Source organism: Lampetra fluviatilis, chromosome 5 (genome assembly GCF_964198595.1).
Source record: "Lampetra fluviatilis chromosome 5, kcLamFluv1.1, whole genome shotgun sequence".
NCBI lineage: Eukaryota > Metazoa > Chordata > Hyperoartia > Petromyzontiformes > Petromyzontidae > Lampetra > Lampetra fluviatilis.
Window position 1 is genome coordinate 14,921,108 of NC_136279.1, and position 15,346 is coordinate 14,936,453.

Genomic DNA, 15,346 nt, shown 5'->3' on the forward strand with positions numbered 1-15,346 from the left:
ACACTTTGCATGAGGAGATATTGAGTGTCTGTTTATCAGTGTGGATTGAAGATCAAAATCAGTGGCACATTCCTCTCAGTTTACTTTTGATAGAGGCAATGGCACGAAGTTTAAGGACTTAAAGACCAAGGGTGGTGAATCAGGGTGTCATTACCGCCTTCAAAACGTATCACATTTGTCACACCTTCGACAAGGCGTGGACATTTTTAGTGGGGATAATGTAAGCAGGGAGTACAGTGCTCAAATGTGCTGTAAAACAACTGATATATTGCAATGCTATAAGCAACTTGACCTAGAAAAGAAGAGGAAAGCTGTGCAGAAGTCATTGGATGTGTCCCTGTGAATCCAACACCTCACTCTACCGATAGCAAGCTCCACAATCATCACTGGTGAGTGCTAACCTAACCTTTCTCTACGTATAGCTACAGTTAATCACCAGTTTATTATTCGTTTTTCCATTAAATATATATTTTAAGAACGTGTATTATGTTAAGTGTGATGGGAAACTTCCGATGAACATAACCTCCCCTGTTTACATTGTTTATTATGGGAAAATAGGTTTCGCTTAACGTTATTTAACGTAGAGTCGCATTTTGCAGGAACACAACCCCAACCTTAAGCGATGACTGCCTGTATCGATGTGTGTATGGGCGAGTTTTAGAGTACATTTGTGCGTATGCATCAGTATGTTTATGCACATGTCCTAGTGTTCCTATGAATGTGGCACTCATAGGTACTCGCTAACAGCACTTTCCTCAACAATGTGTTAAATCTATATGGGGGATCTTTGTTCGATTGTTACCTCCAGGAAATCATTGAGTGCCTTCTGACAGCGCTGCAGCTGGTCCAGCATGGCTGAGAGTGTCCGCTTGATACCCGGGCGAGCAACCAGCGTCAGCAGGCGCATGTCTCTTGACACCTCCCTCATTATGTCACTGGGGGAAGCAGCAGGTGACACAGATGCTTGTTCATCAACAAAGCCATACACTGAATCAAATCGGGGAAATCATAATACTAGTCAGTTTAACACGTAGGCTTTCGCGACCAATATTATTCATAATACATTTTATTGGATTAGATCGCATAAGTATAAATGTGTCGAAACCATCCACCACCCGACACGACCAATCAATACGAGATTTGTCACGTAAACAAAACGCCAAATAGTTACTACTTCAGCCCACCGGTGTGTTGAAGAGTGAATCCACATTTAAAATCTGAGTACGACGTTTCGCTGGTAATTACATCCAGCATCATTGGGCGATTTGCCAGAAAATGAGGAAAATCTGCCCACTGACCATCGACTTGTCATCTGTATGATGCGCCTGCCATTCTTCCACTCTGGTGGTGGGTGTACATCCAGGACCCATTCAAAACCCATAGTGGAATGGTCTCAGTTAGCTGATGAAAGTTGCAAGCGAGAATTTCATCATCGCTTGTGGCTGGAGTTGGCATCGTCCCCCACTCCTCCTGATGTCGAGGGGAAATGGGTGAGGTTTAGGACTGTGGCTCATGCAGCTGCAATGGCTGCTTTGGGTACACGGTCCAGACCTCCTCAGAGACCCTGGCTGACAGAGGTGTTCTAGCTGGCTGAGAAAAAGCGACAGGCCCACTCCCATCGTTTACAGCATCCCACGTCAGAGAATGAGGAGGTTTACCGCAGCCTTCACTCGAAGGTTTGGAGAGCTGTGAGGCGCTGCAAGGATGGTTGGTGGTCGCGAGTTGCTGAGGAGATTAAGTCTGCCTCAACGGCCCGTGATCACAAATCGCTCTTTAATTCCATCAAAAAAGTTACCTGCAGCGCGACACCTATTGCCATGATTAGGGGAAAGAATGGTGATCCAATCTCTGACCCCCAGGAACAGGTTTGCAGATTTGCTGAGCATTTCTGTGGGTCCTGGGGGAAGAGAAATTCCTCAGCCTGGAAAACATCATGGGACAAAGTGGGGATGACCCTGCTGAAGCTACGGTGCTTAAAATATTGGAACAAGAAGTCACCCCTGTGAGGGGCTGGCTGAGGTGCCATCTGTTGAGGAAGTCCTGAAGACGATCCAGAGCCTGAGACCAGGAAAGGCACCGGGCAGAGATGATCTCCCAAGCGTAATGCTGAAGGAGGGTGGCGTTTGTGCACAGACTGCCCTACATGATATCATAACAACAATCTGGACCACTGGACGGGTTCCGCAGTATTAGAAGGATGCCCTGGGCATCTCCCTCTTTAAGAAGGGGTACCGCACAGACTGTAACAACTACAGGGGCATCTCACTCCTCAGTGTGCCGGGAAAGGTCCTGGCAAGGATTATTCAACATCGCCTTGCCAGGCACGCTGAGGAGAGGCTTGCGGAGCCCCAATGTGGTTTCAGGAAAGGACGGTCCTGCACAGATGCCATATTTTCTATCCGTCTGCTTCAGCCGAGGGAATAAGGAATTCGAACAAGACCTATATCTCTGCTTTATTGACCTGGTCAAGGCCTATGATACCATCAGTAGGCCTGGGCTCTGGGTTGTTCTTAGAGCTTTCGGAGTCCCTGACCCACTGCTCATGACCATTAAGGACCTTCATGATGGTGAGCGGGCCCGGATAAAACTATGTGGCCGGGAGTCGGAGCCATTCCCTGTTCACTTTGGGGTGCGACAGGGATGTCCTCTAGCTCTCACATTACTTAACATCTATTTCGACCACGTAGTTCGTGAAGCCTTGAATAGCTGTACCGGAGGAATTTCCATTTGGTACAAATACAATGGGAGGCTGATCGATGCCCGGGTGCGGTCAAGGGATGGCTCCCTATTGCTCAACAATGTTACGTATGTCGATGATCTGGTAATTGCTGCTCACTCAGAGGAGGAGTTGGAGGTGCTGCTGGTGAACCTGCAGCTTGCCACTAAGAGGTGGGGACTTACCATCAGCCCCACCAAAACTAAGCACCTGCTTGGGTATTTTGTACACTCCACCTCCACAACTCCCAATTTATGATAGGGCAGTTGTGGAGAGAGTGGAGAGTTTCCCATACCTGGGCAGTGTGCTCATGACCGGCTCCGGTTTAACAGCAGAGGTCTCACTCCGAATCAGTCGAGCGGCATTATCTTTTCATCGGTTGTGTAACGCTGTGTGGAAGCTACCTGGTCTGTTGCTCCGCTTCAGGTCTTCTCGACCACAGTCATTACCTCCCTTCTCTACGCTTGCGAAACGTGGACCCCCCTAATGGAACATCTTCGCCGGTTAGAAACATTTAGGCTGGCCTGCCTACGATCCATCTTGGGTTTAACCAGGCTGGATTGTGTGAGTAGCTCATATATCCTTGAAAGATCTGGACAAAGTCCCATCGGTGAGCTCCTCCGGCAGGCAAAGCTGCGTTGGCTGGGTTATGTAGCCCGCATGCCCAGCCACCGCATGACTAAACAGATTTTGTTCGGCCGGATCGAGGGGGCTAAATGGGCACGGCACGGGCTAGAGAAGAGATGGAGTGATGTGGTACAGGAGGATGTGGAGCTGAGTGGACTTTCCAATGACTGGTACCAGCGGTATCAAGATCGGCCTCTGTGGAGGAGGCTCATGAAGGATGCTACTGGGCAGTTGGAGGCAGTCGCCCTCCAACAACAACGGAGGGGGGGAGGAGCGATGCTCACAACACCGAGCGGAGCGCCGGGTAGCTCAAGCACAGTCAGTTGGCACAATAGGAGGCAGAGATGGTGCATCAGCTAGTCATCTCAGTCAGTCCACCCGTGGCACCTGGGTCTGCCCCGTGACCTCCTGCCAGCGGGTGTTCGACACTTCACGTGGCCTCAATGTGCACATAGCCTGGCACAAGCGTCATGGTGATGTCACCGCCACTTAGTGGCGAATGGCGGTTGTTGTTGTGAGTGGAGGTGGATGTGTTGGGGCCGAGGTCAGTGTGACTAGGAGGTGTACAGCATGTACAGCCTGTCTGTGTGTCTTTGCCTATGTGTATTAACGAGGTAGGTAGCAGTAGTGCGCTGCGCTACAATCCCACCACCCGAGTTCGATTCCCGCTCACGGCCAACACCAGTGACGATTATTTTAACCAGTTATGGGCCTCCCCTAGGTCGACTCAGCATCAAATAAGTGCCTGGTGCGCTGGGCGTTGTGTTGGCCACTCACCCCCTCGTGTGCCATGCCGGCCTTCATTGATACTCGGTAACAGCACTTGCCCCAAAAGTCTGTTCAGGCTATACGGCGGATCTTTGTATGATTGCAAGTCGTTGTGTGTTTAATGAAGACCATGTGTGCATGTGTACCGGAAGTCATTGTGCACGCGTAAGAAGCGTGCGTGCTCGCGAGGCAGGGCCCCGCGCCCAAAAATGGGCTCCAGGTAGAGCCACTTGCGCTGGATGAGGTTCAGGCTGTGGAGGCTCTCATCGAGGTCTGACAGACGTGACTCCCACACCTGAACCTTGTCCTCAAAGCCGCTGGAGAGATGCACGGACACACGAGTGTACAGAAAAACAAACACAAAGGCCTCCCTTATTCTTAGGGACTCCAAGGGCAGCCTGCTCAATTTGCAAGTCAACGTTTGTGAATTCTAATCCCGGTCAAGAGTCAACTTAGCCCATAATCATTATTCCCGAGGCAATACAATATGTATTACTTTGTTGGAAAGTCAACAGTGGTTCTATGGAGAACTGGCCCCAACCATGGCAGAGGCATTTGTCATTTCCACCATAACTTGCTCATTAAAGCAGGCATACACTTTGACTACACTCTCTCCATTTCCCCTTTTCCTTATCTTGGTTTAATTTATATATCGCGCCTTGACCAAGGACAAGGTGTTTAACAAAGAATTAGCTATTTTTACAGCTATCCTCATTTTCTCCCTCATTCAGTCTTCATCCCTCCCTACATTTCTCCTTCCCTCACTACTTCCCCCTATTTGTCACACTCGCTATCTCTTTATTTGTCTCGCGTAGACCTCTGTCTTTTTACCTCTCCCTCAAACCCCATTTTCAATATTGCTCTTTCACTCCATCAAATTTTCTTTCTCTATTCCTCCCTTCCTCTATCTTGCTCTACAGCCTCACTATTTCCTCGTGTCTTAACATTAGTACGTTAAGTCCCAAAGACTCACTGTTTCCCCCATGTCTAGTCGTTCTTGTATCTTGTTGTCCCATGTCTGGTCATCCTCATCTGGTCTGGTCATCATTGTAAAAGAGCTGTTTAGCTCACTGGGTCTTACCAGGTGAAATAAAGTCTGAGTGCCTCACCGATAGTACGGGGAGTCCCGGAGAGACTGCAGGAGGCTGCGTTGGTCAGCAAGCTGCCCAAGCAAGTCCCTCCACTCGCACACGATGGGCACGGAACCGCCCTCCACTTCCGTGTGTTTCGCCAGAGAGAATGCAGCGCTCGCGCCCCATAGCTCGAGCTCACGCAGTGCCTCACGCACCGACACCTCGCCCTGCGCGCGACTGTTCAGCTCCTGTGCCACGGCACAACATACAATGCATTGTCCATTGACCTCAGTGACATGCAGGACGGTGTCATATTGTTATAATACGCTGTTGTGCTGTGTCATGTCATCGATCAGCATCATGCCTTAAGTTCAGTGGCGTGCTGCAGGATGACATCAGTGGAGTTCAGGATGTGAGAGAATGTGAGTCGCTCCAGGGTGGTGCCACGAGGCAGTGCCAACAGCCGGAACAGCTCCAGCCAGTGGTCAGCGGACAGGTGCTCCCCACGCACAAACTTCAGCACAGGCACCACCAGCTGCACGACCAAAAGTGTACGAGGGGACATGATGTAACACGGGCCCATGAATATTGTATATTACATCCACACCAATAGTTGCTACACATAGAGGCAGGAGAGGTTATGAGCAGACACAAACGTACACAAGGGGAAACAAAAACAAATGTCAGCACCTACTCGCTGAACTGCCTCCTTCAGACGCATTACTGCCCATGAACGTAACTCTTGTTGACCTTGTAGTTTGGGTGTCAACTTTGGAACAACTAGGGCAATTAGTATAAGGCAGAGGTGTGGACTCGAGTAATGTGACTTGGACTCGAGTCAGACTCGAGTCATGAATTTGATGACTTGCGACTCGACTTGGACTTGCATAACAATGACTTTGTCCCACCTATGAGATGTGGACTCGAGTCATGTGACTTGGACTCGAGTCAGACTCGAGTCATGAATTTGATGACTTGCGACTCGACTTGGACTTGCATAACAATGACTTTGTCCCACCTCTGGTATAAGGTAATAAAAACAATGATAAGATGATATATGGCGGCACTGACGACATAAGCCAAGATTACAATGGTCAGAGTTAAAAGGAAGTGTATGTATCTGATGTTAAATAGAGGTTAAACGTTGTGGGTTACAAGTCAGTGGGCAGACTAACGCGGTAGCGGTCCACGTCGCTCTGTAGGCGAATCATCACTGGCGTCGGGGCTGTCTTCCGTAGACGCTCGTGCCAAGTGAGGAGGAACTCCTCAAACACATGGCAACGGGACCTGCGGTGGCGGGGAGGCATGGAATGACAATGTGAAATGAACCACACCCAGATGTAAATCTCAAGCGCAAACTGGAGACTCGGACACCAACATGAGACTCAAGCACATACAATTAAACACAAACTTGGGACTCAAATGTAAACGTGAAACTCGAACACAAATCAGAAAACTCACACACAAACTTGGAACTGAAAACAAACTTGAAAAATTAAATCATATACAAATCTCAAATGCAAAACTGATACACACACATGAGATCCAAACTAAATGACATTTAAACCCATATCAAAGCCAAACTTGACACTAAAACGCCAACTTTAACTACTGTTATACAGGGTTGAAATCTGAGTGTTGACTACCCACAAATAAACCAGGGGCTCACGAGTTGTTGGTTTCAGCCAAATCACAATTGATTGTGCACAAAACCCCCATCATGTAATTTTGGTTTTACTTGTTTTTTTATGGACTCTGGAGAGGATAGGCGAAATCAATCCCCAACCAGGATTTAAACTCACAGCCGATTGTGAGTGGAGCACTCTAATATGACATCTTCACCTGGTTGAATAGAAGTGAGATGCCATCGGTGATAAAAAAAAATCCATGTGCTTCATGACTAAATAACCAGCACTGACCTGAAGGATATCCAATCCTCTTTCTCCATGTCAGAGAGGGCAGTCACAAATTCCTCGTACTGGCCCCACATGGCCTCGTACTGAGCTACATCAGCTGTCACCTGCACAAACAGAAGAAGGCCCCTGTAGTTAAGCAGTTAGGAATCCATTGGCAGTTGAACATTTAGTAATTCACCCAGCCGAAATTTAATGACAAACAATTGGGGGTCACGATTTCATTTCTACATTGTTATCTTCTTTGTTCTGTAGTTTGTATTTTCTACCCCATGAATACCATTAACCCCAAATATGCACGTGTCAAGTGAATGGTAATTGATACCTATGTGCACGAGTTGATGTATCATGCACATGAACATCAATGTTAATTTATTGATTTTACTGATAAATCATTACAATGACATTCAAAATAATCATTGGTGAGAGGACAGACCTAGGAGGAAAGGAAAGAGTGATGCAGGAACTTGATGTGTGCCTGTGACATGACCATATGCTGTGTATATGACCGTGATAGATATGTCAGCACACTTCATCTAAAAATTTGACAGGTGGGGAGGTGTGTGCCACCATATGAACCGAGCTACCTGTGTACTTATATTCAAAGACAACAGAAACTGTATCTCTCTTAAAACTATTTTAAATACGTTTTTTTATTGTTTACATATATTTCATTTATATCTTTACCATCCTGGTTAAGAGGAATAAATGTAGAATGTGTTAACTGAAGGACAAAACAACAGTTACCTCATCAATCAGCTCTGAGTTTGGCTCTTCCACATCAAAGTGGTGGCAGTCGGAGCTGTGAATATGACAGCGACATGGGCAATAGTCATGCATGGCAGTCATACTTGGCAACACATGCCACACACACCCACAATAGTCATGCAAGAGAATTATACATGTGAAGAATACCCAGGAAGTGAGCATACACACAATAAATAATACATAGGATTATTACATCTACAAAAATTATATGCACGAAATTATAATACAATAATACATGAGTCTAATTCACACATGACAGAAATGTAAGAGAATCAAGTACACACAAGAATCAATGCATAAGAGTCAAAACTCACTGTGTATGGAACTTTTTATGATAAATCCTGGGTGTGGGAAATATGGGTGGGTGTGCATAATTTTAACAGCACTGTGAGAGAATATGGAGCCGGGGCAGAGTCTCACACGAGGACGGCACGCGTCGCCAGCAGTTCGTGAAGCTCAGAGCGCTGCTCACGCAGCGACTCCAGGCAGCGGAGCCCGGCTCCACGATCACTTGACTCCAGGGCAGAAGCGTTCGGGCGCAGCTGCATCCACCGTGCGTGAAACCGCTCGACATCGCGTGCACTCGATGTCACGCGCGTCATCACAGCGCCGCGCATACGATCCACCTGCAGGCAAAGTGGACGGGAGTACATCATTAACATCACCAACATCATAAATATATACAGTACATCACAAATAGAAACATCAAAAGCACAAACACAAAAATGTTCACATCCACACCATCACTGCACAACACATATGATCCACCATAAGGTGAGGGAGCAGGAGCACATCATCAACATCACCAACATCACAAACACAAACTTTGAATACCAACATCAAGAACATCACAAACCAGCCGGTCGGTGTCAACTCCAATTCCAGCTGCCCCAGTATTGACCAAACTCACCATCATTAAGACCATTAACATTACAATCATGAACATGCTCACACACGTGCTTTCACCCATATGACTGTGACTGATCGAGCTAACGGGTGAGGGGGTGTGAGCACCAGCCCATTGCCCAATCCGCCTCACCACCCTCACCTGCTCTTTGAGCACCAGCTCGTGGTTGTGCAACCGTAGCTGGAATCCATCCCACTCGCCGCGCAGCACCGACAACCGCTCCACACCAGCACCGCCCACGGAGCGCAGCAACCGGTTCTTCGCCTCCATCTCCACAAACAGAGGCTCCAGCTGTACACAGACGGAGTCATTGTCACAGGGCCCAGTGGCAAGCATGCGTGACCCACCACTTTCAAGGCAGCAGTGGATGGTTTGTGTAGATATGTGAAAATCACAAACTGATAATAAGTTAATGAAAATGGACTCTGCGGACCTTTTGAGTGTCAAGCCTTAATATGTTTTGTGGGATATCTCCAGGTACTCTTGTTTATTCCCACATGTAAAACACACATTTAAAATAAAATTGTAGAACCCTTCTTAAATAGAGCTTGGAGTCTTGATTTGAAGCTTTCGTGACTGCAGGAATCCATACTTTGGTTATTTCGGTAAAGTCACGTAGGTATTTTATTTGATACCTATGTGACTACCGAAAGAACCAAAGAGTGTAGACGCTTACATAAAACTTACAATTAAGTGTCAGGGCATTGATCCTGAAACAGAGTATTCTTGAGCCAACCTAAAACACATTAGTCTTGTAACCTGGTCTCCTATAATGATGAGTATGAATACATCAATCCTGGATTTCATGAACTATTTCCTGAGACTTTATGACAGCCAGTCTTCTTCTGTTGAGTCTCAATATGTTGACCTTGAAATCATAACTCGCTGAGCTAGTTATGAATGATTCAGTGATGAAGGCAAGTATCCTATCTGGAATCCTAGTCTCCCAGAGAAAATTCTTAATACTGCTCTTGCATCATTCCAGTCTCCTAGGCCTCATCAGCAGGTCATTAAGTGGCTCTGTATTGTTGTTGGGCTAGGGTCCGTGCCTGTGGTGTCCGTGCCACAAGGTCAGCGTGCTGCCTGCGGGCATCGCCAATCTCCTCCACCGTCTGAGGCTGTGTGGTCAGGCTCCGGCTCCCCTCTGAGATGAACGCCTCCATCTCCTGCACATGTGCTGCAAAAAGCAACCACAGGCAACCATTGGATACTGCATTCGACAACCAGCAACAACAACTGTTGGCCACAGGCAAATATCAATCATCAACTACCAAAGTAATTACCAAAAGTCAACAAGCAACTACACTGGTAATCCGTAAGCACAACATTAGCCACAATAAAACTGCAGTTGTTTAATATGGACACTCACACATATGCCCCCTGAGCCCCTGTTCCTGGTCTCTTCGTGCTCATGTCTCATCATGTCCCCGACTTCCCGTGTTTCTTTCTCCTTTGTGGCCGTGTGTGTCCCCTTTTCTCTTCATGTCCATGTATCTGTATTTTCCATTGTCTCTTTATGCCTCTGGTCCCTGTGTGTCCCCGTGTGTGCTCACCCTGTATGGAGCCACGCAGGGAGTGCAGAAGACCCTCAAACAGCTGCTGGATATGAGTGTCGATGGATGTTCTGACTGGCCCACAGTTTACAACGATGCAGTCCACCTTCAACTGCCTGTTAGCACGCACACATACATACTTGATATTTAATTATAACCAAGTAATTTATCATGCGGATAGTCAAAGGTTAAGGTGATTTCTTGCTCAAAGGATCATTAAAGTGGTGCTCATCTCCTTTTCACAGCCCAAAGCCAATGGTGGGGGAGATTACTCATTCCTATGGTGGACGTGAGATTATTAATAGTACAACCCTCTGTTGACTGCACCACTACGTGGTATTTATCGACCCCGGAGGATTCGAACTCGCAACCTTTAAATTATGAGTGGTTCACTCTACCGCTGAGCCACCTGTCCAGATTGAATAAGGATTATCGCGTAAAATGTTATAATATTAATTCTCATATTGATAATAATGCGAATGTGAACATTTTGATTATGGGATTTTCGTACGTGGGCAGCCTCTCAGCGTCCTTGCCACGTGTTTTCAGGGAGCGGAAGTTCCTTTCCCAGTCGGCCACAGTGTGGAGGTGTTTCTCTATGAGCGCCTCCACATCCACCTGGCCCAACACCACCCACTCCTGAGAAATGTGAGCAGAGGGAGCGAGAAAGGAGAGGTGGTGGAAGGAGTCATCTGTAAAACTGGAATCGTCCATTAAACACGTCCCCTATTAAAAAAAGATCATGATATGAGATCGGGGTCAAGAGGTTACAGATGGCAAATATTTAAGAGCCCGTAGGCTAAAGCAAAAAATTGTAGCCATTAAAGGTAGCAAAGCGATAGGAGTATATTCATTTTTTTGGTTAATAATAGTGAATTATTTAATAACCCACTAAATTTTAAATGGTTATCACGTAATTCACTGTTATCGGACAAATAAAGAAACTGGAACCACTAAAATGATTCCACCTCATGTGGTACCAACAAGTTACATATCTGGTCTGGGCTCATGGACTGTTAAGTGGGTATCATGCACTATAGCAGGTTGTCTTTTAAGCGGAAAGTGTGAGAGCTCCATCATGAAGGGACCATGTTCACCTGAAAGGCGGTGCAGGCGTCAGCGAGGCGAGCGAACAGGGCCTCGGCACGCATGTACACAGCGAGGAATCGCATCTCATTTCGCTCCACCATGGCCGGGAAGATGGCCGTCGGCCCAGTGATGCCACGCACGCCTAAAAAGGCTGCAGGAGCACCCAAGAAGCGGCGGACCTCACGATAGTAGCGTGAGCGTAGTTCCTCTATGGGGGGGCGCAACTGCAGGCGCCCCTGACTGTGATTGGTAAGGAGGGAGAAAGAACGAGAAGGGATCGACACTATAGGTCAGGGGTCATATCAAGAAAAATTCTCCACTGGAGAAATGGACTGTGATGGCACCAGAGGTGTATATTGAAGTCAACAACATTGGTGATGATGATGGTGATGTTGTGCTGATGGTTATTTTCAGAAGGTCATCAGATCCATGTCAATGCCAGGCTGTTAAAGAGTGATGTTATTCATGATTGGGGTAATGTTGTTGGTGATTATGGTGATGGTGACCAAGAACGATGTCATCATCCATCTCAAGAGAATATCAACTTTGTGTGATGTCAGGCTGCTCATAGTAATGTTCCTCGATAATTTATTTTTGGGTTTGGCCACGTAATGATTTGGCCAAATTTGTGTCGTTAAGACCCTCCAGCCCCCGATGGCAGCAAAAGAAATTAAGTTGTCACGTGTGCAAGTGTTTAATACATCCATAATTTTTTGTCTCAGCTCACCAATATTCATTCTCACAACCAAATTTTGCAATTAAATACGTAGCTATATTACTTCATGACTCTGGAAATGTTAATGGTGAAAACGATTATGGTTTTAAAGGTGTGTGTCACACGTGAAGGTCAGCTCCGTGTGAATGTCGGGCAGGTGCAGGTGAAGACGCTCCAGGCCAGCCTGGTACTGTAGCTCCAGGGCCTTGTACAGCTGATGATCCCAGTGCAGCAGCCATGGTGCCATGTTGTCGACACGCACACCCCCCTGCACATGACACATGTACCACAAGGCATACAATGCACCGAAAGTGTAACAAACACAATGCATACAGCTAACATGGGTACACACACTTCACACAGTAAACATAATGCACATGTGTAATATAGAGACACACTACATGTAGTAAACACGACACAAGACCTGGAAGTAACGAGCACAACACATGGTACACCAGGCGCACACACACACAATGTGGACACTCACTACAGTATACACTGCACACATGTGCCTGATGGCAGTTGGCACACGCATGCGCACGACTTGCAATACACACAACATATTGCGATAAGCACAACATATAAAGAAAGCAATATACAATATGTGTTTGCATTAATTGTGAATTGTGTAGTAGTGGCGGTTCACCCACGACATTATGATCATAGCGACGGAGATTCAGTTCCAAGACATGACTCACAACACAACTCAAATTTGGTGACTGAAACTGGCCTGTACCTCCCTGAAGTAAACTTGGCCTAAAATTAATACAATGTTGTCGACATAAACATGGGGAGACAAAGGTGGGCAGGTCTATGTATGATGAACCTCTTTCGCACTGTAAAGAGCCAACCGTGCTAATCGTGACATGCCAGTCATAACAGCAGCACATTCTCTAAGAGTCTACAACACTTAAAGATATACTTGTTCCTTTGTACATATGCATGTATGCGTGCATGAGAGTATGTGCATTTGAGGTTATGTGCATGTGTGTTTGTGTATGTGAAAGTGGGGAGCAATAGTGTAGCTATGAACCCACTGGCCCGAGTTTGAATCCCGTTCACAGCCAACACCAGTAACGATTATTTGAATTAGTCCAGGGCCTCTCCTTGGTCGACTCAGCCTCAAATACATACCTGGTGCAATGTGAAAACATCGCTGCTGGGGGAGATAAAGGCGGCAGGGTGTAGTGCTGGCCACCCCCTATTGTGCCTTGCCGACCTTCATAAGTGCTCGCTAACAGCACTTGCCCCAAAAGTCTGTTAAGGCTATACAGGGGATATTTGTCTTTGTGTATGTCACAGCATGTGCATGCATGAGTGAACGTGTTTTGTGTATGTCCATGTGTTTATGTGTGTGTGCGCATTGTATGCGCTTGCATGTGTGAGAGTGTAATGTGTCGACCCGCGGCACCTGGATCTGCCCCGTGACCTCCTACCAGCGGGCGTTCGACACTTCATGTGGCCTCAACGTGCACATAGCCTGGCACAAGCGTCGTGGTGATGTCACCGCCACTTAGTGGCGAATGGCGGTTGTGTGTTTATTTGTGTGTGCGCTAGTGCAAAAAATGTGTGAACGAGTGTGTTCAAGCAGGTGCCCGTAAACTTAGGTTAGTCTATGAGCAAATGTTTGTGCATGATTGTCTGCATGATTGTGAATGTTTGTGTGTGTGTGCATGTTTTACAGTTAACGTGTTTGTATATGAGCTTGTGCATATAACTGAATATGGCCACATTTGTGTGCACGCTTGAGTACGAGCATGCATGTGTGAATGTGTGCATGTGTATATTTGCATGCATGCATTGTGTGATCGCACGTGTACATGCATGTGCGAGTGAGCATGTTTATCTGTGTGTTTGTATGCATGAGCACGTGCGTATAGGCTACCTGCACGGCTACATTCTCAGTGATCTGTCGAATCTCCTGCACCGCAGACTTCCACCTCTGCTGCTGCCTCAGCAGGTCCACACCCATTAGTGCCACCACCTGGCATGTTCCCACAGACACACAACACGTCAAGATTAGAACTACGGTCAAGTTCAACAGGTCACAATGGCAAATCTTAGGCTTAGTACTTGAGTACAGACAGCGATGTGTAGGCCTAGACAGCACCCCACAGTGAAAACTATCAAGTATATTCCCTGGTTGAGTCCCAGCCAGGCAGAGAAGGGCTTTCACAAGTTGGTACCTATACAAGGAGGCAGGGCTCGACTGTACACATGCACCCATATTGTTACACTGTCATACATGGGATGCAGCTTCAGACACATGTATGGCTCTCACAACATAATTCAGGCTGGATCACCTTGTCGCACAGGTCCAGGTGGGTACGCCGCAGCCTGCGGTTCTGTCCCGTGAGCGTCTCGGCCGCACGCTGCAGCTCCGCGATGTATGACTCCAGCTGCTCGGGGCTATCCCACGTCACCTGCACCGTGCTCCCGCCTTCTGCACGCGAACCTGACTTCTAATGTGAGAGAAGAACACGAGGGAAGTGTGAGCGGGAAACAAGAGAGTAGAGGTTGGTGAGCCACTGTCAGATACAGGACTAAGGGTTGCCTCTCTTAATTTAAGATAAATGAATAATACAATATAATAAAATTTGAAGTAATACAGCATCTAAACTTAACCTCATCTCAATGTGTAGTAAAGAAACAATGGGCATGCTAATTTTATATAGATAGAGGCAGTATGTGATAGGCACAGCAAAATATAAAGGTCTTGAGTATCACCTCGAACAGTGGCAGGAAGGTGACAATATGAATAGCTGTGAGAATGAAGTGCCAGACTATGGGGCAACAGAAGAGAATGAGCGATCTCCCACTGAGCCAAGGTTGATTGGGATCATCAACACATGGCTCTGATTGCTGGAACTGAAAGTGTGTAGAGAGGAGTATAATGAAATGAGAAAGTAAATGTAGGTAGATGACAGTCAATTAAGGATCTTGAAGGTGGTGAGAGGTTAAAATTGATACAGGGTTTTATTGGGAGCCAGTGAAGGAATGAAGTATTGTGATGTTGTTTTGCTTTAGGGTGCAGGTGAGGAGTCTGGCAAACAGCATTTTATATCATCTGGAGTTTAGAGAGATTTCGGTAGGCCATAGAGTAGAGATTTGCAATCGCGGAGTCGGAATGTGATAAAAGTGTAGCCAAGGGTTTCTGCGGCAGTTGAGGTAAGGAAATGTCAAATGCGGAAGATGTTGTAAAGATGGAGGTATGAGG

General features: G+C 46.8%; 1 protein-coding gene across 3 annotated transcripts in view; it reads right to left on the bottom strand.

The window, feature by feature from the left end:
• Window positions 1–15,346, bottom strand: part of DYNC2H1 (dynein cytoplasmic 2 heavy chain 1) — a 186,881-nt gene that overhangs the window by 157,333 nt on the left and 14,202 nt on the right. For all 3 annotated transcript variants that reach the window (XM_078856894.1, XM_078856893.1, XM_078856895.1), the window contains 16 exons: window positions 14,433–14,591; window positions 14,015–14,113; window positions 12,255–12,397; window positions 11,423–11,654; window positions 10,837–10,964; window positions 10,326–10,441; window positions 9,822–9,949; window positions 8,914–9,063; window positions 8,286–8,491; window positions 7,845–7,899; window positions 7,104–7,204; window positions 6,360–6,471; window positions 5,549–5,719; window positions 5,221–5,432; window positions 4,258–4,428; window positions 803–935 (listed from right to left, as the gene is read on the bottom strand). In XM_078856894.1, the coding sequence (XP_078713020.1) occupies window positions 803–935; window positions 4,258–4,428; window positions 5,221–5,432; window positions 5,549–5,719; window positions 6,360–6,471; window positions 7,104–7,204; window positions 7,845–7,899; window positions 8,286–8,491; window positions 8,914–9,063; window positions 9,822–9,949; window positions 10,326–10,441; window positions 10,837–10,964; window positions 11,423–11,654; window positions 12,255–12,397; window positions 14,015–14,113; window positions 14,433–14,591 (2,316 nt within the window). The remainder of the gene's footprint in view (window positions 1–802; window positions 936–4,257; window positions 4,429–5,220; window positions 5,433–5,548; window positions 5,720–6,359; window positions 6,472–7,103; window positions 7,205–7,844; window positions 7,900–8,285; window positions 8,492–8,913; window positions 9,064–9,821; window positions 9,950–10,325; window positions 10,442–10,836; window positions 10,965–11,422; window positions 11,655–12,254; window positions 12,398–14,014; window positions 14,114–14,432; window positions 14,592–15,346) is intronic.